This window comes from Oncorhynchus mykiss, chromosome 5 (genome assembly GCF_013265735.2).
Source record: "Oncorhynchus mykiss isolate Arlee chromosome 5, USDA_OmykA_1.1, whole genome shotgun sequence".
In the NCBI taxonomy this organism is placed as follows: domain Eukaryota; kingdom Metazoa; phylum Chordata; class Actinopteri; order Salmoniformes; family Salmonidae; genus Oncorhynchus; species Oncorhynchus mykiss.
In genome coordinates, this window is record NC_048569.1 from 66,213,497 (window position 1) to 66,239,041 (window position 25,545).

At 42.3% G+C, this 25,545-nt stretch overlaps 1 protein-coding gene across 2 annotated transcripts in view; it reads right to left on the minus strand.

Annotated features, from left to right (window-relative positions):
* The window catches only part of mllt1a (MLLT1 super elongation complex subunit a), a 27,642-nt gene continuing 2,097 nt past the window's right edge, over positions 1-25,545 (minus strand). Inside the window, exons 2-11 of one of the 2 annotated variants that reach the window (XM_021603956.2) lie at positions 17,566-17,746; positions 13,811-13,893; positions 10,788-10,931; positions 10,535-10,660; positions 4,293-5,016; positions 4,019-4,130; positions 3,529-3,628; positions 3,161-3,229; positions 2,789-2,860; positions 1-2,622 (exon numbers count right to left, since the gene is read on the minus strand). In XM_021603956.2, the coding sequence (XP_021459631.1) occupies positions 2,494-2,622; positions 2,789-2,860; positions 3,161-3,229; positions 3,529-3,628; positions 4,019-4,130; positions 4,293-5,016; positions 10,535-10,660; positions 10,788-10,931; positions 13,811-13,893; positions 17,566-17,746 (1,740 nt within the window). In that variant the 3' untranslated portion in view covers positions 1-2,493. Of the gene's footprint in view, positions 2,623-2,788; positions 2,861-3,151; positions 3,230-3,528; positions 3,629-4,018; positions 4,131-4,292; positions 5,017-10,534; positions 10,661-10,787; positions 10,932-13,810; positions 13,894-17,565; positions 17,747-25,545 lie in introns of both variants that reach the window. The other variant, XM_021603955.2, reaches the window with a different exon arrangement.

Genomic DNA, 25,545 nt, shown 5'->3' on the forward strand with positions numbered 1-25,545 from the left:
TAAAAATACAGATAAATATTGAACCAAAGAGAGGGTGACAGTTTGTGCCTGGGCTTCGTAACCATGCCTCATAGAGTACGGACAAATAGAACACTGCCTCATACTTTGAGTTAAAAATACTCAAATTATAATAGGACATAAAAATACTTCTTCTCACTGAAAAGTCCACATTTTCCTCCTTGATAAACGTATACTGGATGATATAGACTTGGTTAGCTCATACATCAAACATATTCCCAACACCTGTTCCGTGGTGTCCAACTGCAACAACTATGATACACAATACAACATTCAGGGAAGTTCTCCATGGCGCAACATTAGGCCTAAAAGAACAGAATTGACAGCATGTTTCTGTATGTATAATAACACACGCCAACACAAATAAAAACTATTAAATCATTTTTAAAAAGGTTGGCAAAAAAAAATCTGTTGTATTGCATGTAAATATTGTATAAAATTCTTAAAAATACAGTTTAGATAATTACTTAAGTACTGAAGTCACCACAGCCAAAAGTGCAGAGGTACATAAATAAAAGATTGACTGTTGGTTGACGGTTGGTGGGGCTTCTCTATGGAAGAGCTGCACAGAGCTGCCTGCCACTCAACCCTTCAGCCCCTCATATTCACACACACGAGGACAAGAACCTTCCTCTCGTTTGAGACACACACAACCCATCCCACTCACACAGTTGCAAAGTACATCTTTTAAAAATCACTGGCAGGGATGTTGACATAGGCACAGCCATACAAATAAAGGGGTGGTGGACAGAGCAGAGTGGATGCAGAGAGGAAATTAAGGCGGTTGCTGTTTCACTCTCGAACAGATCCACACATTCAGACCTCAACACCACAGCACCCTCACAGAGGAGAAGAAGGGCCAGAGAGCTGTGTGTGCACTTTGCAGGCCCATGACACAGAACGGACACAACTATTAAAGCTATTATCATCAAAATAAATACAGCTGTTCACTAGGTGAAACAGAAGGAAAGTGAGGGGGAGCACCCAAAGAGAAAACTTTACCGTTAGTCTGAGTGTGAAACCACAGTGGACGTGAAGGCTAGAGGAGCCCCAGTAAGAGAAACATGACTGACTGAAGCCTGGTCTGGCACTGATCCTATCTATAGAAAACTAAACCTCAGGCACAACACAATATCAGCTATACAACCATTCATATTAGGATCTGGAAAGAAACAAGGCAAAGTACCACTGCTGATGAACAGATGAGTCTTAGGATTTCTGGAAGGCTTGTGTTCCTAATAATAGCAGAGATAGATCACTGGAAGTAGCCTCCAATTTGCACAGAAACCCCACTGGGAGGATCAACTGATTTTAAGAGAGGGCACTTATATGACAAACGGAATTTCAGGCTTCCCAATTAACACTTAGTCAGGAGAGGGACTTTGCTCTTTAACCAGTGTCAGTGGACCCTCACACTGGCCAACGCATAAAGGCACAGAGGATAATATGTTTGTTTCTAGCCCTAGAAAATGAGCAGTAATACATTCATAGCTCACAGGTATCTGAATCGCAATCCCCAAAATACTCCAAACTTATCAGTACAAGTTTGGACGGGGGGGGGGGGGGGGGGGGGGTCTATGGCTACGGCTTTTTTACACCCCCCCCCCCCCCCCCCCCCACACACACACACACTTAAAAGGCCATTCAGAAGTGATCCTCCACAGCTATTTCCCCTAGCTGTTGAGCCCTTTCATGCACATCGAGATGGAAGGAGGGAGGGACGTTTGAACTGACAAACTGACAAGAGATGAAGCCCATCCAGAACACTACCACCAATAGGCACATACACAACTTAGTGCCTGTGTGTGTAGAGACACCCTGGCATGGGACCCAAATGCCTCTCACTGTGTGTGTGTGTGTAAGGGCTGTTGCTTGTGCTCAAGCTAGCTTAAAGAACACTGAAAAAGTGACTAACGAAAGACATCCCCCCCCTAAAGCCTCAAATACTCACACAGACACACTCTCCCTCACACACACACACGAATGCATGCATGCATGCATAGACAGGAATATTCCTATAGAGAAATTAACTCCAGCAGAGATGAGGGGGAGGGGAGGAGTGTTGTGCCGGGTAAGAGTGTGAGTGGGGAGGAAGGAGAGGAGAAGTATTGGGTTTGCAATGGCTAGAAGTGAGGCGAGAGGGGGAGGGAGAGGAGAGTGGTCGCATTCCACAGTTCTGCACACAGGCTGCTCTGCTGCTCTCCATAAGAAACATATATAATACATCTCTTGCCAGTCCCAGGCCAGCTCCCCTAGTCTGGTCCTCCAGTCCAGGTTAGAGGGACAGTGGCATAGCTGCTCTGACCTCATCCTCTCTCCTCCCTCATCCTGTTCTTCCATTCTCCAGAAAATAGTGAAAGTGTGTGTTCTGTTGTCCCGCTACAGCTCCACCTCCCCAGTGGGGGTCCAGGGGCCGAGGAGAGACAGCAGCCCAGCACCGGCCCCGCCACGGTCCTCTGCGCTGCAGGCTTCCTGTCACGTGGCCGTGGTCTCCAGGCAGCTCTGTAGTTTGCGCACGGTCAACTCGTCCAGAGAGAACAGGTCAAAGTCAAAGGTGGTGTTGGTCACGTTGAAGTGGCCCGTCTCCTCGATCAGATTCACTATCTGGGGAGAAGAGGGTAATACCCGGGCTTAGATGAACATAAAATCACATTGAACATACAAAATAGCGTGAACTGTGACATGATAAAGGTATGATAACAGAGGACTAAAACGTTAGTTTGTATACGCCACACACTTACATATGTAAACATAACAACCACACACATACCTGCTGTAGGACGTTGCGCTCCCTCAGAGCCATTAGTCTGCGGTGGAGGTCCACCAGCTCCTCTGTGTAGGCCTGAAGAGGATAGTGGAGAACTGCTCAGTGAGTTAACTATTAAAACCGGTCCATTCAGTATGTGATTACTGATTAACCAGTGTTGTCCGCTGCATCTATCTCAGTGAGTTGTACACCAGGAAGAATGTAGAGTGACAAGCTGGTAGTGACATCTAGACTAGTGGTGATAAAGCAGTACTGTAGAATTTGAACTAGAGTATATTGAGCAGTGCACTGGTAATATAATTACTTGATACAGATGTTTGAACTCAAGAGAAATAAGAAAAAAGGTAACAAAGTGTGAATATTTACCCTTCCTACCTTGTCGTATCCCTTCTTCAGCACCTTCTCTGGGCGGCTGCAGATGTCTGGGCTCTTCCTGCCCAAGACCTGCTCAGACAACACAGAGAGAGGTGGAGGGGGGGACAGAGGGATAAACAGATCAGAATGGGAAGGATGGTGCTTTAGGAGAGCAAATATTGATACCACACAGTCTGAGTGTGGTGCTGGGAATACAGAACCCACTGCTTAGCCATCAATGATAACATCCGTTAATGACAAACGTCAACACAGTACATATGCAGAAAGTAAAGTTGGTTGCGTGAGTAACAATCCTTAATGATGCCACTTCATCAGAGCGACAATGGAGAAAGCCGTCCTGGGAGAGATCCTCAGAGTCTGTGTTTTACCTTGTTATTGGAGGAGCTGTGTTTCTGTGGAGGCGGCGCCGGGTCTCGACTGGGGCGGTGCGAGCCTTCACTGCTGTCACTCTCGCTGTCCAGGCTCAGTCTGACAGGGAACAGGAGGGTAAAGGTCAGACAGCGCTCATTGTGCCCTGTTTAGCACAGGGAGCCTGTGTTTGTGGGTGGGAACACATGTTTTGGTGAAGGGATTAGCTTCAAATCTGGGTTTGTGTTCACTCAACTCCGACCATATAAATCTTTACAGATTTCCTTCAAAAACTATGTAACCCCTATAAAACAACAGCGAACACATGTATGGGCTTATGTGCTACAAATACTGACCCACTGTGTCTCATAACACAAATATCCATAGCTAAAGATAACCAGTGAAACTAATTGGAGGAGCATCGTATGTGAAAAGAAAGAGAGAGCAACAAACGTGGAGATATATGGAGCATTAGAGAGAGAATGAGAAAGGAGAGACACAGAATCTTACCGAGAGTCACGGTTGGGCGGGTTGGTCTTGACAGGCGTCCCTTCCTCTGAGCTGCTGTCATCATCATCTGACCCCTCGGACTGTAGGTCCTCCACCATAGAGCGCAGCGGGCCTCGAGTAGATTTACACACCAATAGAGAACATTTGCTAAAATGTACATGTACGCATCACAACCATCAACTAAACATCTGGATAGCTTAGTCTAAAAGAAAAACAAACATGAAATCTCCAATTGATGTAGATGCCAGTCAAGAGATGGTCATAGAGAACTTACCTTGGCCTTGTTTCTGTCCGGGCTCAAAATCAGACTCTGAGCTGGAGTCAGAGCTGGAGCTGGAGTTAGAAGGACTGGAGGGGACTGACTGTTCTGATTTGGAGGAGGCTTCATCCTCAGAGTTGGAGTCGTCAGACTCAGGCAGTTTCTTGGGCTCCTTGGCCTCCTGAGTGTCGGCCCTGCTGCTCTTGGGCCAGCGGCCTTTCTCCTTGGGGGGTTTCTTCTCTGGGTAGCCTGTGATGACTGAAGATGATGAAGAGACCCGGGGAGAGGCTCCGGTGAAGAGCACTGCAGCTGTCCCCTTAGATCCCTCTGAGCTGCCCTTCTTTGGCTTCTTGGCACTGGGTTTTGGAGACTCCGCAGTGGAAGGCCGCTTCCCGGGGGCTTTGGGCTCCAGTGGGCCCCCTCCCCCAGCCCCCCCTCCTTTGGGGGACATGCCCTCCATCTTGGCCTCCTTCAGTGTGAGTTTGGGCTCTTTGAAGGCGGCCTTGGGAAGGACCTTGCCCTCGTCTTTAACTTTGATCTCCGCTGGCTTCTTGGAAGAGGAGGATGAGGGCTCACGGGCACTCTTGCTGCTGCCCCCTCCTCCCCCGTCGCGGTCGCTGTCACCCTTTGACGCCGCCTTGCTCTCAGAGTCTTTGCGGGGGCGTTCGCGGTGCTCCTTGGTTAGCTTGTGGGGCTTGGGCCCTTTACTGCTGCCTCCACTGCCCTCTTTACTGGGCTCCTAAAGACAAGGACAATAGGACGATATTAAACACACAATCACTTTCAAATGGTGTGCTGGTATGGAATAATACGTAGAGTGAAGTTGGGCCCATACGCTCCGCCACATACACATCTATTTGTTGACAATCAAGAAAGGTAAGAGCATTTAAGTGTGCTTTACTCTCTCTATATTGTCTACACTGAGTGTACAAAATATTAAAGGACACCTGCTCTTTCTATGACATAGGCTGACCAGGTGAAAGCGATGATCTCTTATTGATGTCACTTGTGTAATCCACTTCAAATCAGTGTAGATGAAAGGGAGGAGATCGGTTAAAATAATTATTTTTAACTTGAGACAATTGAGACAGATTGTGAATAAGCAAGACAAAAGATTTAAGTGCTTTTGAACGGGGTATTGTAGTAGGTGCCAGGCACACCGGTTTGTGTCAAGAACTGCACGCCGCTGGGTTTTTCACACTCAACAGTTTCCCATGTGTATCAAGAATGGTCCATCACCCAAAGAACATCCAGCCAACTTGACAACTGTGCGAAGCATTGGGGCTCCCGAGTGGCGCAGCAGTCTAAAGCACTGCAGCTCAGTGCTAGAGGAGTCACTATAGACTCTGGTTTTAAAAATTGGAGTCAACAGTCTGTACGGTAGCACCATGGTGTAGCCGGTGGACAGGTAGCTTCTGTCCTCCTCTGGGTACATTGACTTCAATACAAATCCTAGTAGGCTCATGGTTATCACCCTCTTCCATAGACTTACACAGTAATTATGACAACTTCTGGAGGACGTCCTCCAACTTATCAGTGCTCTTCAAGCATGAACTTACATGTTGTCCACCCAATCAAAGGATCAGAGAATGAATATAGTACTGAAAGCATAAGCTACAGCTTGCTAGCACTGCAGTGCATAAAATGTGGCAGGTAGTTGACTCAGAGAGAGAAAGACAATAGTTGAACAGTTTTGAAAAAAAAAAAGAATTTCTTCCCAAAAAAGAGAGTAATTTTTTTTCACTTTCTTAGCTAGCAAATGCAGCTAGCTACTTTATCCTTCTGAAAAACCTTGCTCAAAACAGAGGAATTCTATGTAAGCTAGCTGGCTATGACTATCCAACACAACACTGGAACACTTCCAAGTCAAGGTAAGCATTTGGTTTTACAAATGTATTGCCTCCGGGGCCCGCCGGTGTAACTGCAAAACTGCTTACTGACTGTACACTAACATTACTGCATGATTGTAGCGGGTTTACTAACGCGTTAGTTCTATTAGCTATGTTGACTATGACGTTACTTTAGCTAATATGGTGACAACGATGGTGACAACGATGTAGGCTGTGTGTAGCGGTTATGATACATCATACAGCTGATGTGCTGTGCATTGAAGTCCGCAAGCGAAGGGAAAAAAAGATGAGAAAGGTGCATAGATGCGAGAAGGGATACAATGTGGCTGATACGAAAGTGAACTGTGTTTATGCGTGATCAGGGGTGTATTCATTCCGCCAATTCTGTTGAAAAAGGTTTCTTAAAATAGAAGCAAGCATAATGGCGATAAACATACGAGAATTTGAAACTCTCATTTGTAACTGTTGGACTAATGGTTACACCCTAGATCAGCTAGATGCAGGCAAGTGTGTGCAAGGTCACCATGTGTCACCATGTTGTGCATTTTCATTCATAGGCTAGGTTGTAGCAACCTCATAATGGAAATAGGGAAATGTGAGTACCATGTAGTAGCCTAAACCTATCACTGTTACATCGTACTGGGTGAATGGAATATAAATGACAGTCATTCAATATGCTTTAATAGATAGGTATAAGGCCATGTTCAAGAAAGAAAAAAAAGTCCTCAAAAGAGTCCTCATCTTAAAATGGCAGGCACACACACACACAGTTGAAGTTTACATACACCTTAGCCAAATACATTTAAACTCTGTTTTCCACAATTCCTGACATTTAATCCCAGTAAAAATTCCCTGTTTTAGGTCAGTTACGATCACCACTTTATTTTAAGAATGTGAAATGTCAGAATAATAGTAGAGAGAATGATTTATTTCAGCTTTTATGTCTTTCATCACATTCCCAGCGGGTCAGAAGTTTACATGCACTCAATTAGTATTTGGAAGCATTGCCTTTAAATTGTGTAACTTGGGTCAAACATTTCGGATAGGCTTCCTCAAGCTTCCCACAATTGGGTGAATTTTGGCCCATTCCTCCTGACAAAGCTGGTGTAACTGAGTCAGGTTTATAGGCCTCCTTGCTCCCACACGCTTTTTCAGTTCTACACACACATTTTCTATGGGATTGAGGTCAGGGCTTTGTGATGGCCACTCCAATACCTTGACTTAAGCCATTTTGCCACAACTTTGGAAGTATGCTTGGAGTCATTGTCCATTTGGGAGACCCATTTGCGACCAAGCTTTAACATCCTGACTGATGTCTTCAGATGTTGTTTCAATATATCCACATAATTTCCTAATTCATGATGCCATCTATATTGTGAAGTGCACCAGTCCCTCCTGCAGCAAAGCACCCCCACAACAGGATGCTGCCACCCCCGTGCTTCACGGTTGGGATGGTGTTCTTCGGTTTGCAAGCCTCCCCCTTTTTCCTCCGAACATAACAATGGTCATTATGGCCAAAAAGTTATATTTTTGTTTCATCAGACCAGAGGACATTTTTCCAAAAAGTACAATCTTTGTCCCCCATGTGCAGTTGCAAACCATAGTCTGGCTTTTTTTATGGCAGTTTTGGAGCAGTGGCTTCTTCCCTGCTGAGCGCCCTTCCAGGTTATGTCGTTATAAGACTCGTTTTACTGTGGATATAGATACTTTTGTACCTGTTTCCTCCAGCATCTTCACAAGGTTCTTTGCTGTTGTTCTGAGATTGATTTGCACTTTTTGCACCAAAGGAGACAGAACGCGTCTCCTGCCTGAGCGGTATGACGGCTGCGTGGTCCCATGGTGTTTATACTTGCGTACTATTGTTTGTACAGATGAACATGGTACCTTCAGGCGTTTGGATATTGCTCCCAAGGATGAACCAGACTTGTGGTCTACAATTTTTTTTCTGAGGTCTTGGCTGATTTCTTTAGATGTTCCCATGATGTCAAGCAAAGAGGCACTGAGTTTGAAGGTAGGCCTTGAAATACATCCACGGGTACATTGACTGAAATTATGTCAATTAGCCTATCAGAAGCCATGGCATCATTTTCTGGAATTTTCCAAGCTGTTTAAAAGGCAGTCAACTTAGTGTATGTAAACTTCTGACCCACTGGAATTGTGATACAGTGAATTACAAGTGAAATAATCTGTCTGTAAATAATTGTTGGAAAAATTACTTGTGTCATGCACAAAGTAGATGTCCTAACTGACTTGCCAAAACTACAGTTTGTTAACAAGACATTTGTGGTTGTTTTAAAGTTTTAATGACTCCAACCTAAGTGTATGTGAACTTCTGACTTAAACTGTATCTATATTTTTAACGAGGCAAGTCAGTTAACTTTTTATGGCTGCAGGGACAGTATTGTGTAGCTTGGATGAAAAGGTGCCCATTGTAAACGGCCAGCTCCTCAGTCATAGTTGCTAATATTTGCATATTATTAGTATTGGATAGGAAACACTCTGACGTTTCTAAAATTGTTTGAATTTAGTCTGTGAGTATAACAGAACTCATAGCAGGCAAAAACCTGAGAAATTCCACTTCCTGTTATTGTTTTTTTTCCCTGAGGTGGCAGATTTTCAACCAAGCTCTCATTGAAATTACAGCGAGATATGGATGAGTTTTCACTTCCTACACCTTCCACTAGATGTCAACAGTGAATAGAACTTTGTCTGATGACGAATGTGAAGGGGGGGGGTCGAATGACACAGGAAGTAGTCACCACTGCCACGAGTTGACCATGCATTCACTATGCACGTTCACAGGGGAAACACCTGCGTTCCACCGCTCATCTGAAGTCATTCTAATTCTCCGGTTGGAATGTTATTCAAGACATATGTAAACAACATTCTAAAGATTAATTCAGTACATCATTTGACATGTTTGACATGTTTCTACATTTCGTCACGTTATAGTGGACGCGCTTTGTGACTTTGGAATTGTTTACTAAACGCGCTAACCAAAGTAGCTAATTGGACATAAATAACGGACATTTTCGAACAAATCAAGCATTTATTGTGGACCTGGGATTACTAGGACTGCATTCTGATGAAGCTCATCAAAGGTAAGGAAACATTTATCATGTATTTTCTGGTTTCTGTTGACTCCAACATGGAGGCTAATTTGGCTTCTGTTTTGAGCGCCGTCTCAGATTATTGCATGTGTTGCTTTTTCCGTAAACTTTTTTTGAAATCTGACACAGCGGTTGCATTAAGGAGAGGTATATCTATAATTCCATGTGTATAACTTGTATTATCATCTTAATTTATGATGAGTATTTCTGTTGAAACGATGTGGCTATGCAAAAATCACTTGATGTTTTTGGAACTAGTTAATCTAATAAACCAATGTAAACTCAGATTTTTTTTGAAACGTGAACTTTATCAAACAAAACATGCATGTATTGTGTAACATGAAGTCCTATGAGTGTCATCTGATGAAGATAAAATTAATCACTAACCTTGAATTATCTTTATATCTGGTTTTTGTGAATGCTATATTTCGCTGGAAAATGGCTGTGCTTATAGTGGTTTGGTGGAGACCTAACATAATCGTTTGTAGTGCTTTTGCTGAAAAGCCTATTTGAAATCGGACACTTTGGTGGGATTAACAACGCGAATAGCTTTAAAATGATATAAGACACATGTAGGTTGTAGGAATTGTAATTATGAGATTTCTTTGGTTTTTGAATTTGGCGCCCTCTATTTTCACTGGTAGTTGTCATATAGATCCCGGTATTGGGATTGCAGCCATATTAAGAACAAATTCTTAATTACAATGACGGCATACGGGGGAACAGTGGTTTAACTGCCTTGTGCAGGGGCAGAATGACAGATTTTCACCTCTTCAGCTTGGGGATTCGATCCAGCAACCCTCCGGTTACTTGCCCAAAGCTCTAACCGCTACCTGCCACTCCACATATCCTTCAGAGAACCCAGCTGATCCATCACTACCCAAATCACTCTACTGTCAATGCACTCTTAGCCAAAGGCTCACCGGAGAACTGCCATTCACCTTGTGTCATTCTTATCATTCCACAACATGCATGTACGTATCCATACGCAAAACATAGATCGTCCACGTTAATACTATGATAATTAAACAGATTTTATGTTTTTAATCATGCCTGTGTATTTGGGATGATCCGTGACCCAGAACATGGAGTGGAAGTCCAGCTGGATTAATGAAAGGATCACATTATATGATTAAAAGCTGGGGGAACAAAAGGACACACACACCCACACAGGGTTCCCGTCCCTTATCTCAACTGTACTCTACTCTCCTATCCTCTGCTGTATTGACTGGTTGAGCAACACTTTACACATTCCTACTCCTTCTTATCGGTGTAGTAGGCGAGGTATGGTGCTAACCTTTGACCCGTGGGAGGTCTTGGTCTTCTTGGGGTCTGAGAAGGCAGACAGTGGGATGGTGGGGAGCATGGGGTAGTCTGGACTGGGCCTAGATACTGCCTCCGTCCCTTCCGGCACCACCATGACCTGAGAGACATAGAGAGGCAGAAGAGTGAGGACAAACAACAACACGGTACATTCTCTCTTGCCATTCCACTACAACACTCCCCACTCATCCCATATCATCCCACATGCATCCCTTTCCCCATCTTACCCCTCCAGCCTTGACCAGCTTGCGTCTGAACTCCCGTGTGGGGTTGTTAAAGGTGAGTTTCTCACAGCGCAGGTGATTGACAGGGGGGTTCCCCTCCAGGTTCAGGAAGAGGTCATAGTTGAAACACACCTTCTTAGGCTCCTCCTGTAAATAATAATGAGTTCACATATCTAGTCAGCCCTGCGCTGCCGAGCCCTGTTAAGTCCTTATCAGCAGCATATTATCAGCTAACAGTAAGAATAGCCGATACCCTGGCAAGTTAATAAGAGGCATATCTGGAGTGCACTCACTGATAAGCGCTAACATTCCACATTGGGAGAGAACAGTAGGACATTTTGGTAAACAAACGGATGCTTTCTGAACATGCCAGGAGTCAGAGTTACAGATAAAAGACAGAGGCCAGTAAAAACATTCCCAGCAGACATGCCAGATAAACTGTAGGCCTTTTTAAAACAGGACCTACAGTGACATGAGCAGGTGCAGACAGACAGTACACCAGCCAGACCAGCAGCCAAAGGCCCATTACTAGCATGACCAGTGTTACCACACAGCTGCAGTATCACTAGCATGACCCATGTTGGGTCTACAGTCCAAACACTTAAAAGACACCTTATCCCCTCAGCCCTCAAATTAAGTAGACACTTCTGATGATGTATCATGACATCTGACGATATACAAGGGGCGAGGGAGGAAGGAATGATTTTTAAATGGACCGCCCTTGCCAGGAAATTCGTCACTCGTTCATCCCGCGATGATTGTGTTTTCAGCCACCGGTAGCTTGTCATGACGGTGGCCTGGGGGGTTTATGACAGTCATGAATACCTCTTCCCCCCTTTTTCCTCTCTCTACCCTACTGATGTTACATTTGCAAACCCCTTGGTTAACATAGAGATTCTGGGAACATCAGAAGGTGGGGGGAAATTAATTATATTCTGGTAATCCGACGAATTGAACATATGCGGTGGTACTTAATGAATATGATGTCAGTTCGGTTGTCATCTGAGACATTCTCATCAATGATAAGATGACATAAACTCTACAGTGGAAAGTCTACATATTAGAGTTATCGGATTCACATGGAATTGTTGTTCAGTTTGAATATGAAATTATTCGTGATGGGATGAAATGTGATTTTAGCTTCTAAAAGGTGAGATTTGTGTTTTCATAAGATAGGGCTCTGCTCAATCAGTGGCCTGCCCCTATCAAGGGACATGGGCTATAAAACTTTTCAAACACGCCCTCCTCTCCCTTCCTATATAAGCCCTTGACGACAATATAACCTCATGTTCCGAGGATGTGGGGAAGACGGTCCGATGTCAGAATGGTTCAGATAATAACTACAGAACGAAGCCAACATCAGCGTGAGCTTTGATTGCGAATGGTATGAACGTTGAACTCTTATTCCCTACAGAAGTGATACCTCCTGGCCGTTGAGTTAGCAATAGCCACTGCAAACGAGGGTTAGGGAGGAACAGACAGAGTATCCCATCTATCACACAACGACGTTACTACAACGTATCCAATTGACAACCAGAGACATTCTTCAAAGGACAAAGGACTCGGTTGGACAACACGGCCTTCCATCTACCACCAACCTACTGAAGTGCAGCTCAGAGTAAATATTTATTGCATTTTCCTTTTCCAAATGGGCGGTAATTTAGAATGCATAAGACACTGTATTTACGATAGCACAGCTTCGCCCTTTGTTCCTCAGTCTTCCCGCTCTTTCACTCAAACCCAGCCCCTTTTCTTTTGTGTAACAAGCTGTCATATCTATTCCGCCCGCTAGGGACGTTTTCCTTTATGACGTAATTTGTAATCAGGTTATGATTTAATTATGTGTATGTGTAATTCTGTGTGATTAGTTAGGTATTTAGTAAATAAATAATTAAACCCAATTTTGTATTGCCGATTCAACTTGTTAGCCAGGGTTGGTGCAGATAACCAAGAATTTACAACTTTCAGATGAGACTGAATTAAGATGACGATTAATATTGACTGCTATTGATGTAAAATATTACTAGGTCTTTAAGAGTTTATTCGGAAGATAACAGCTCTATAAATATTATTTCGTGGTGCCCCGACTTTAGCTAATTACATTTACATGATTAGCTCAATCAGGTAATATTAATAAACATTATTAATATTATTTTATAGAATAGCAAGTCATATCACTTAATCCAGCTTAGCCAAAGACAACACTTAGGTGCTTTATATGCCCTACAGTCAATTATGATTGCATATCTACTAACATTCGATATATAATTATTAATATACGCCTACTGTACGATAGCTAGCAAATTATTTAGCTAACTAACGTTAGCCTGCCTAGCTGGAACTTCTGAAGGAAAATGTACAATTTCCAAAACCTAACTAAACAAAAACATAATTACTTTTACGAGACGTGTTTGTGCCATCATGTGCATTAGTAGCACAATTTAACTTATTTTCATTCATTTTTACACTTGTATATTGACATTGATGTTTTAATTGTTGGCTGACTTTTCTTAGCGGATGTACAATCGTCACGAACTGAATTATGGGGAGTTTCAGGCCCCGAAGTGAACACAATTGTACACTCGCAACCTCGTCTAAAAACGAGGGCTGAGGGGCTTATGTTGCAAACTTCCCTTGTTTGGCTAATCATTTGGATTCCACCAAGGGCATAAGGCAAGGGTAAGTGGACGAGGGTGTGTCTTTTATGAGTTTGAACCGCAGCCCTGGTGTCTCCACACACATGGTCACATGACTAAAAGCAGCAAATGAACCACGTGCGCACATTGAATACCAACCAAACGACACAAATATTGATAGACTCAAAAGAAAGAAAAACTATTCAGACTGTGCCAATTAATATAAACAAGCCATTGTAGGAGAACTATATCAGATTTGATTTCAGGAAAAGGCTTAGAACACCAGAGAAAATCTTATCCATTAGGAATCACATGTAACAGTAGCCCACATTCTGAGGGATAGTGACACTTAACATAGTACCATTACAGAGGCTGTGACTGAGCTCTCACCTTGTTCTTGAAGTAGACCTCGATGGGCATGAGGAACCCAGCGTAGCCCGACTCCTCCACTTTGTATGGTGGCTCCTTGCATACTGAAGAGACAACACAGGCACATCAGCCCCATACATTCAGTTGGATAACATCAATGGTCATTGCTAGAAGGCTAATGGGGAACTAGCTACAGCCTCCCTGGGAGAGGCAGTCATTACAACCTAAAGCTTGTGAGAGCCACCATGGGCCGTAACCACCATGATCACCGCCGTGGGCCGTAACCACCATGATCACCGCCGTGGGCCGTAACCACCATGATCACCGCCGTGGGCCGTAACCATCATGATCACCTCCATGGGCAGAAACCATCATGATCACCGCCATGGGCAGTAACCATAATGACCCTAAGCTTTACAGTGACTTAATGAGGTTAGATGTGCCTGGTCTGGAGAAGAGTAGTAGGCAATGCTCTATAGTAGAGGTCGACCGATTAATCGGCATGGCCGATTTCAAGTTTTTATAACAATCTGTAAATCGGCATTTTTGGAAGCCGATTATGGCCGATTACATTACATTCCACGAGGAAACTGCGTGGCAGGCTGACCACCTGTTACGCGAGTGCAGCAAGGAGCCAAGGTAAGTTGCTAGCTAGCATTAAACTTATCTTCATATAATCACTAGTTAACTACACATGGTTGATGATATTACTAGGCTAACTAGCTTGTCCTGCGTTGCATATAATCAATGCGGTGCCTGTTGATTCAATGATAAATTACAGCCTACTTCGCCAAACGGGGGATGATTTATCAAAAGCGCATTCGCGAAAATCGTTGCACGAATGTACCTAACTATAAACATCAATGCCTTTCTTAAAATCAATACACAGAAGTATATTTTTTTAAACATGCATATTTAGTTAAAAATAAATTCATGTTAGCAGGCAATATTAACTAGGGAAATTGTGTCACTTCTCTTGCGTTCATTGCACGCAGTCTTGGTATATGCAGCAGTTTGGGCCGCCTGGCTCGTTGCAAACTAATTTGCCAGAATTGATTTATTATGACATAACATTGTAGGTTGTGCAATGTAACACCAATATTTAGACTTAGGGTGGCCGCCCGTTCGATAAAATACGGGACGATTCTGTATTTCACTGAAAGAATAAACGTTTTGTTTTCGAAATGATCGTTTCCGGATTTGACCATATTAATGACCAACGGCTCGTATTTCTGTGATCATTATGTTATAAGTCTATGATTAAGTCTATGATTTGATAGAGCAGTCCGACTGAGCGATGGTAGGCGGCAGTAAGTGTTCATTCAAACTTTACTGCGTATGCCAGCAGTTCTTAGCAATGCTTGCTTCACAGCGCTGTATAGGACTTCAAGCCTATCAACTCCTGAGATTAGGCTTGCAATACTATAGTCCATAAAATAACATCCAATTGTCAAAAGTATATGAAATACAAATGGTAGAGAGAGAAATAGTCGACGAGGCATAATTCCTATAATACCTAAAACTTCTTAACTGGGAATATTGAACCACCAGCTTTCATATGTTCTCAGGTTCTGACCAAGGAACTTCAATGTTTTTACATGGCACATATTGTACTTTTACTTTCTTCTCCAACACTGTGTTTTTGCATTATTTAAAATCAAATTGAGCATGTTTCATTATTTATTTGAGAATAAATAGATTATTTATATATTATATTAAGTTAAAATAAGCATTCATTGCTCATTCAGTATTGCTGTAATTGTCATTATTACATATACACACACACAGTTGAAGTTGGAAGTTTACATGCACTTAGGTTGGAGTCATTAAAACTAGTTTTTCAACCACTCCACAAATTTCTTGTTAACAAACTATAGTTTTGGCAAGTCGGTTAGGCCATCTACTTTGTGCATGAGACAAGTAATTTTTCCAACAATTGTTTACAGACAGATTATTTCACTTATAATTCACTGTATCACAATTCCAGTGGGTCAGAAGTTCACACTAAGTTGACTGTGCCTTTAAACAGCTTAGAAAATTCCAGAAAATTATGTCATGGCTTTAGAAGCTTCTGATAGGATAATCAACATAATTGGAGTCAATTGGAGGTGTACCTGTGGATGTATTTCAAGGCCTACCTTCAAACTCAGTGCCTCTTTCATCATGGGAAAATCAAGAGAAATCAGCCAAGACCTCAGAAGAAAATTGTGGACCTCCACAAGTCTGGTTCACACAAATTTCAAAAGCCTGAAGGTACCACGTTCATCTGTACAAACAATAGTACGCAAGTATAAAAACCATGGGACCACGCAGCCGTCATACCTCTCAGGAAGACGACGAGTCCTGTCTCCTAGAGATGAACGTACTTTGGTGCGAAAAGTGCAAATAAATCCCAGAACAACAGCAAAGGACCTTGTGAAGATTCTGGAGGAAACAGGTACAAACGTATCTATATCCACAGTAAAACAAGTCCTATATCGACATAACATGAAAGACCGCTCAGCAAGGAAGAAGCCACTGCTCTGACACCACCATAAAAAAAGCCAGACTACGGTTTGCAACTGCAGATGGGGACAAAGATCGTACTTTTTGGAGAAATGTCCTCTGGTCTGATGAAACAAAAATAGAACTGCTTGACCATAATGACAATCATTACGTTTTGAGGAAAAAGGGTGAGGCTTGCAAGCCGAAGAACACCATCCCAACAGTGAAGGACAGGGGTGGCAGCATCATGTTGTGGAGGTACTTTGCTGCAGGAGGGACATCACACAATAAATGGCATCATGAGGAAGGGAAATTATGTGGATATATTGAAGCAACATCTCAAGACATCAGTCAGGAAGTTAAAGCTTTGTCACAAATGGGTCTTCCAAATGGACAATGACCCCAAGCATACTTCCAAAGTTGTGGTAAAAAGGCTTAAGGACAACAAAGTCAAGGTATTGGAGTGGCCATCACAAAGCCCTGACCTCAATCCTATAGAAAAATTGTGTGCAGAACTGAAAAAGCTTGTGCGAGCAAGGAGGCCAACAACCTGACTCAGTTACACCAGCTATGTCAGGAGGAATGGGCCAAAAGTTCACCCAACTTATTGTGGGAAGCTTGTGGAAGGCTACCCAAAACGTTTGACCCAAGTTTAAATTGTTTAAGGCAATTCTACCAAATAGTAATTGAGTGTATGTAAACTTCTGACCCACTGGGAATGCGATGAAATAAATAAAAGCTGAAATAAATCACTCTCTACTATTATTCTGACATTTCACATTTTTTAAATAAAGTGGTGATCCTAACTGACCTAAGACAGGGAATTTTTACTAGGATTAAATGTCAGGAATTGTGAAAAACAGAGTTTAAATGTAGTTGGCTAAGGTGTATGTAAACTTCCGACTTCAACTGTATATATGAACATTTTGAGGAGAGGATTCACCTTTACAAATTTGTCTTGACATCCTCTCCTCAAAATTATAATATATACAGTTGAAGTCGGAAGTTTACATACACCTTAGCCGAAAATAATTGGAATCGGCGTTGAAAAATCATTAAAAAATCAAATGTAAATAAAAAATAAATAAAATCGGTCGACCTCTACTCTATAGGCCTTCTGTGTGTGTGCACATCACACTACCATAGAATAAATGTAACAGTATTGGTTAACACAAAGTTGTCAAGGTGAATCCTCTCTCCACTCCCCAAACAAAAACAAACAAAGTAATCACAGAACCAGTTTGAGGCAAGTTCATTTGTGTGTGTGCATGAGTATGCTTTGTCCAACCCACCTCTCTTGGGTTTGGGGAAGCTCTCATGTAGCCGGAAGACAACCTTCTCCACAAAGTGCTGTATGTCCCCAGTCTCAGGCCCTCGCACAAACACCATCCAGTCGTGGGTGAAGCCCTCCGAGGTCACCTTCTTCCTCAACTGGGCTCGGTGTCCTAGCTCCAGCTTCACCTGCACTGTGCACTGCAGACACAAGGTCAGACATACAGTGCCTTCAGAAAGTATTCCCACCCCTTCCCTTTTTCCACATTTTGATGTTCGAGCCCCAATTTAAAATGGATTAAATTTTGATATTTTTTTGTCACTTGCCTACACACAATACCCCATAATGTTAAACTGGAATTATATTAACTCAAAATTATTTTTTTAATTAAAAATGAAAAGCTGAAATGTCTTGAGTCAATAAGTAAGTATTCAACCCCTTTATTATGGCAAGTCTAAATAAATTCAGGAGTCAAAATGTGCTTAACAAGTCACATAATAAATTGCATGGACTCACTGTGTGCAATAATAGTGTTCAACATGATTTTTGAATGACTAGCCTACCTCATCTCTGTACCCCACACACACAATTATCTGTAAGGTCCCTCAGTCGAGCAGTGAATTTCAAACAGATTCAACCACAAAGACCAGGGAGGTTTTCCAACCCCTCGCAAAGAAGGACACCTATTGGTAGATGGGTAAAAATAAAAAAGCAGACATTGAATATCCCTTTGAGCATGGTGTAGTTATTAGTTACACGTTGGTGTATCGTATTGACACCCAGTCACTACAAAGATACAGGCATCCTTCCTAACTAAGTTGCTGGAGAGGAAGGACAATGGTGGCCAATGGTGACTTTAAAACAATTTTTGTTTTAAAGTTTAATGGCTGTGATAGAAGAAAACTGAGGATGGATCAAAAATATTGTAGTAACGCCACAATACTAACCTAATTGACAGAGTGAAAAGAAGGAAGTCTGTACTAGAGATTGACCAATTAATCGGAATGGCCGATTTAATTAAGGCCGATTTCAAGTTCTCATAACAATCGGTAATCTGCATTTTTGGACACCGATTATGGCCGATTACATTGCACTACACGAGGAGACTGCGTGGCAGGCTGACTACCTGTTATGTGAGTGCAGCAAGGAGCCAAGGTAAGGTGCTAGCTAGCATTAAACGTATCTTGTAAAAAACAATCAATCTTAACATAATCACAAGTTAACTACACATGGTTGATGATATTACTAGTTTATCTAGCTTGTCCTGCGTTGCATATAATCGATGCGGTGCCTGTTAATTTATCATTGAATCACAGCCTACTTTGCCAAAAAAAGGCACTATCGTAGCACCAAAGTGTCCCTAATCATAAACATCAACGCCGTTCTTAAAATCAATACACAAGTATATATTTTTAAACCTGTATATTTTGTTAATATTGCCTGCTAACATTAATTTCTTTTAACTAGGGAAATTGTGTCACTTCTCTTGCATTCTGTGCAACAGAGTCAGAGTATATGCAGCAGTTTGGGCCGCCTGTCTCGTTGAACTGTGAAGACCATTTCTTCCTAACAAAGACAGCCAACTGGGGGATGATTTATCAAAAGCGCATTTGTGAAAAAACCAGAAGAAAAACAGAAGTATATTTTATTTAAACCTGCATATTTAGTTAAAATAAATTCATGTTAGCAGGCAATACTAAACTAGGGAAATTGTGTCACTTCTCTTGCGTTCATTGCACGCAGAGTCAGGGTATATGCAGCAGTTTGTCCGCCTGGCTCGTTGCGAACTAATTTGCCAGAATTTTACGTAATTATGACATAACATTGAGGGTTGTGCAATGTAACAGTAATATTTAGACTTAGGGTGGCCGCCCGTTAGATAAAATACGGAACGGTTCAGTATTTCACTGAAAGAATAAACGTTTTGTTTTCAAAATTATCGTTTCCGGATTTGATCATATTAATGGCTCATATTTCTGTGTGTTATTATATTATAATTAAGTCTATGATTTGATAAAGCAGTCTGACTGAGCGGTGGTAGGCAGCAGCAGGCTCGTAAGCATTCATTCAAACAGCACTTTACTGCGTTTGCCAGCAGCTCTTCACAATGCTTCAAGCATTGAACTGTTTATTAATTCAAGCCTATCAACTCCCGAGATTAGGCTGGCAATACTAAAGTACCTATTAGAACATCCAATAGTCAAATGTATATATGAAATACAAATGGTATAGAGAGAAATAGTCCTATAATAACTACAACCTAAAACTTCTTACCTGGGAATATTGAAAACTCATGTTAAAAGGAAACATGCATCCTGTTTGTAACAAGGCACTAAAGTAATACTTCAAAAAATGTGGCAAAGCAATTAACTTTTTGTCCTGAATACAAAGCGCAATGTTTAGGGCAAATCCAATACAACACATTACTGAGTACCAAGCATAGTGGTGGCTGCTGTTATGGGTATGCTTGTAAATGGTAAAGACTGGGAAGTATTTCAGGATAACAAAGAAACGGAATGGAGCTAAGCACAGGCAAAATCCTAGAGGAAAACCTGGTTCAGTCTGCATTCCACTAGACACTGGGAGATTAAGTCGCCTTTCAGCAGGACAATAACCTAAAACACAAGGCAAAATCTATATTGGAGTTGCTTACCAAGAAGACAGTGAATGTTCTGGAGTGGCCAAGAAAGTGTTTAACTTCAATCTGCTTTAAAAGCTATGGTAAGACTTGAAAATGGTTGTCTAGCAATGATCAACAACCAACTTGACAGAACTTGAGGAATTATGAAAATTAAAGAAAAATGGGCAAATATTGTACAATCCAGGTGTGCAAAGCTCTGAGACTTACCCAGAAAGACTCACAGCTGTAATTTGCTGCCAAAGTTTAATCTAACATGTATTGACTCGGGGGTGTGAATACTAATGTAAATGATATCTTTTTGTTTTTAATTTTCAATAAATTTGCTGAAATGTCTAAAAACATGTTTTCACTTTGTCAATATGGGGTATTGTGTTTAGATGGATGAGGAAATGTTTATCAATTTTGAATTCAGGCTGTAACAACAAAATGTGGAATACGTCAAGAGGAAGGAATACTTTCTGAAGGCAGTGTAGCAAAGAAAAACGTTTTTTTTTTTTTTAAATCAGTAGGCTTGGCATCTTTATTTTTATTTATTTCACCTTTATTTAACCAGGTAGGCTAGTTGAGAAAAAGTTCTCATTTACAACTGCGACCTGGACAAGATAAAGCAAATCAGTGCAACACAAACAGAGTTACAAATAGAACAAACAAACATACGGTCAATAATACAATAGATAAAAGTCTATATACAGTGTGTGCAAATGAGGTGGCAGGGTAGCATAGCGGTTAGAGCGTTGGACTAGTAACCGGAAGGTTGCAAGTTCAAACCCCCGAGCTGACAAGGTACAAATCTGTCATTCTGCCCCTGAACAGTTCCCTGTTCCTAGGCCGTCATTGAAAATAAGAATTTGTTCTTAACTAGTTAAATAAAGGTAAAAAAAAACTAAAAAAACATTAAAAGGGTAGGATAACAGAGGTAAGGCATAAACATAGTTGAAATAATTACAATATAGCAATTAAACACTGGAGTGATACATGTGCAGACGATGAGTGTGCAAGTAGAGATACTGGGGTGCAAAGGAGAAAAATAAATAAAATAACAGTATGGGGATGAGTTAGTTGGATGAGCTATTTACAGATGGGCTAGGTGCAGTTATCTGTGAGCTGCTCTGGTGCTTAAAGCTAGTGAGGGAGATATGAGTCTCCAGGTTCAGTGATTTTTGCAGTTTGTTCCAGTCATTGGCAGCAGAGAACTGGAAGGAAAGGCGGCCGAAGGAGGAATTGACTTTGGGGGTGACTAGTGAAATATACCTGCTGGAGTGCGTGCTACGGGTGGGTGCTGCGATGGTGACCAGCGAGCAAAGACTTATAGATGACCTGGAGCCAGTGGGTTTGGCGACGAATATGATGCGAGGGCCAGCCAACGAGAGCATACAGGTTGCAATGGTGAGTAGTACATGGGGCTTTGGTGACAAAACGGATGACACTGTGATAGCAAACTGGATGCAGTCTGAGTAGAGCGTTGGGGGCTATTTTGTACATTACAGATGGGCTATGTACAGGTGCAGTGATCTGCTCTGACTTCGCCGAAGTGAAGGATCGGTAGGATAGTCAGTTTTACGAGGGTATGTTTGGCAGCATGAGTGAAGGATGCTTTGTTGCGGAATAGGAAGCCGATTCTAAATTTAAGTTTGGATTGGAGATGCTTAATGCGAGTCGAAGGGGAGTTTACAGTCTAGCCAGACACCTGGGTATTTGTAGTTGTCCACAAATTCTAAGTCAGAACCGTCCAGAGTAGTGATGCTGGACGGGCGGGCAGGTGTGGGCAGCGATCGGTTGAAGAGCATACACTTAGCTTAAATGCAAGTAAAACTATTTTGTCAGGACAAGATGCTAGAATATGCATATAATTGACAGCTTAGGATAGAAAACACTAAAGTTTCCAAAACTGTAAAAATATTGTCTGTGAGTATAACAGAACTGATATTGCAAGCGAAAGCCTGAGAAAAATCTAATCAGGAAGGGACTCTTATTTAGAACGCTCTGCGTTCCTATTGAGCAGTGAATGAGATATCAACCAGATTCCTTTTTCAATGGCTTCCCTAATGTGTCTAGTGTCACAATACATAGTTCCAGGCTTTTATTTTGAAAAATGAGCCTGAACGTCAACATTGCGTCAGTGGTCAGCTGGAGTCTCTCAGAGTGTTTTGTGCGTAAGAGACAAATGTGGCCATTGTTTCTCTCTTTCCTACTAAGAAGCCACCTGTCCCAGTTGATATATTATCAAATAGATATTTGAAAAACACCTTGAGGTTTGAGTATAAACAACATTTGCCATGTTTCTGTCGATATTATGGAGCTAATTTGGAATATTTTTCGCCGTTGTCGTGACCGCAATTTCCAGTCGAATTCTCAGCCAAACGTGAAGAACTTATTTCGGCTACAAAAATAATATTTTTCGAAAAAAGGAACATTTGCTGTCTAACTGGGAGTCTCGTGAGTGAAAACATCCGAAGCTCAAAGGTAAACAATTTAATTTGATTGCTTTTCTGATTTTCGTGACCAGGTTGCCTGCTGCTAGCCTTGGCATAATGCTAGGCTATTGATAAACTTACACAAATGGTTGTCTTGCTTTGGCTGTAAAGCATATTTTCAAAATCTGAGATGACAGGGTGATTAACAAAATGCTAAGCTGTGTTTCAATATATTTCACTTGTGATTTCATGAATATTTTCTAGTAATATTAATGTCCGTTGCGTTATGCTAATTAGTGTCAGTTGATGACAACACTTCCAGATCCGGGATGGGTAGGTTTTAACAGTGTCCAAAGAAGGTCCAGAAGTATAAAGAATGGTGTTGTCTACGTAGAGGTGGATCAAAACATCACCAGCAGCAAGAGCGACATCATTGATGTATACAGAAAAAAAGAGTTGGCCTGATGATTGAACCCTGTGGCACCCCCATAGAGACTGCCAGAGGTCAGGACAACAGGCCCTCCGATTTGACACACTGAACTCTATCAGAGAAGTATTTGGTGAACCAGGCGAGGCAGTCATTTGAGGAACCAAGGCTGTTGAGTCTGCCAAAAAGAATGTGGTGATTGCCAGTGTCGAAAACCTTGGCCAGGTCGATGAATACAGCTGCACAGTAATGTCTCTTATCGATGGCGGTTATGATATAGTTTAAGGACCTTGAGGCTGAGGTGCACCCATGACCAGCTCGGAAACCAGATTGCATAGCAGAGAAGGTACGGTGGGATTCGAAATGTTCGGTGATCTGTTTGTTAGCTTGGCTTTCGAAGACCATAGAAAGGCAGGGTAGGAAAGATAGTCTGTAGCAGTTTGGGTCTAGAGTGAAGAGAGGGGGATGATGACCGCGGCAGCTTTCCAATCTTTGGGGATCTCAGACGATACGAAAGAGCGGTTGATCAGACTAGTAATAGGGGTTACAACAATGGCGGCGGACAATGTTATTAAGAGAGGGTCCAGATTTTGTAGGCCGGCTGATTTGAAATTCTCAATTATCGCGGATTTATCGCCGGTGACAGTGTTTCCTAGCCTCAGTGCAGTGGGCAGCTGGGAGGAGGTGCTCTTATTCTCCATGGACTTTAGTGTCCCAAAACTTTGGAGTATGTGCTACAGGATGCAAATTTCTTATTTGAAAAAGCAGGCCTTTGCTTTCCTAACTGCCTGTGTATATTGGTTCCTAACGTCCCTGAAAAGTTGCATATCACAGGGGCTATTCGATGCTAATGCAGTATGCCACCGGATGTTTTTGTACTGGTCAAGGGCAGTCAGGTCTGGAGTGAACCAAGGGCTATATCTGCTCCTGGTTCTAATTTTTTTTGAATGGGGCATGTTTATTTAAGATGGTGAGGAAAGCACTTTTAAAGAATAACCAGGTGTCCTCTGACGGAATGAGGTGAATATCCTTCCAGGATACCCGGGCCAGGTCGATTAGAAAGGCCTGCTCGCTCACTAAAGTGTTTTAGGGAGCGGTTGACAGTGATGAGGGGTGGTCGTTTGACCGCAGACCCATTACGGACGCAGACAATGAGGCAGTTATCTGTGAGATCCTGGTTGAAGACAGCAGCGGTGTATTTGGAGAGCAGGTTGGTCAGGATGATATCCATGAGGATGCCCGTGTTTACGAATTTGGGTTGTACTTGGTAGGTTCATTGATAATTTCTGTGAGATTGAGGGCATCAAGTTTAGATTGTAGGATGGCCGGGGTGTTAAGCATGCTTGAGCTGTTAGATGGGGGGCAATCAGTTCACATATGGTGTCCAGGGCACAGATGGGTGCAGAAGGTGGTCTATAGCAAGTGGCAACGGTGAGAGACTTGTTTCTGGAAAGGTGGATTTAAAAAAAGTACAAGCTCAAAATTGTTTGGGCACTGACATGGATAGTATGACAGAGCTCTGCAGGCTCTCTCTGCAGTAGATTGCAACACCGCCCCCTTTGGCCGTTCTATCTTGTCGGAAAATGTTATAGTTAGGGATGGAAATTTCAGGATTTCTGGTGGTCTTCCTAAGCCAGGATTCAGACACGGCTAGGACATCCGGGTTGGCAGAGGGTGCCAAGGCAATGAATAAAACAAACTTAGCGAGGAGGCCCCTAATGTTAACATGCATGACACCAAGGCTTCTACCGTTACAGAAGTCAACAAATGAGAGCGCCTGGGGAATGGAGCTAGGCACTGCAGGGCCTGGATTAACCTCTACATCACCAGAGGACGAGAGAGACGTTAACCAAGAGTGGCCACTCAGATAGCAGCTAGCTAGCTGCGATGGTCCAGGTGAAAAGGTTCAGAGCTTGTGGTAGGAATCCAGTGATATGGAAAAAAATAAGTCAGATTTGCTCTGGTTTGAGTTGCGCTGTGCAGACTGGCGAGAGTTATCCGGCTAATGGTAGCTGATGACTGCTAGCAGTGGCTAGCTGACTACTAGCTAGTTAAACTGGCTAGCTACTGTTGGGGGTTCCGGTTCAAAAGTAAGGAAAATAGCAGATCCATACCACATTGGTTGAGGCAGATTGCAGGAGAGTATGTTGAAGTTGAGGTTAAGAAAAATATTTGCAAAGATATAAAAAAAAGACGTACACGGGTCACAAGACGAGGACAAAAGATGTCTGACTGCTACGCCATCTTGGTTATCGCATCTAAAATTCATCACAGGTTGTTTCTTTCTGACCATTTTATTTATCACAGTAAGTTACTTAACTGTTACCCACAAATTATATGACAGAGTAAAAACAGCTGCATTGGACTTTCAAGAAAAGGAAAATAATTCTATACTACAATTTCAAAAAGTTTGTTGTTCTGAGATGACAGACTACATGCTGCAGTGACCAGGACAGCTACTAAAAAAGGAATTGTGGGGACACACACACACACAGAAAAGGCACTTTATGTCCATGC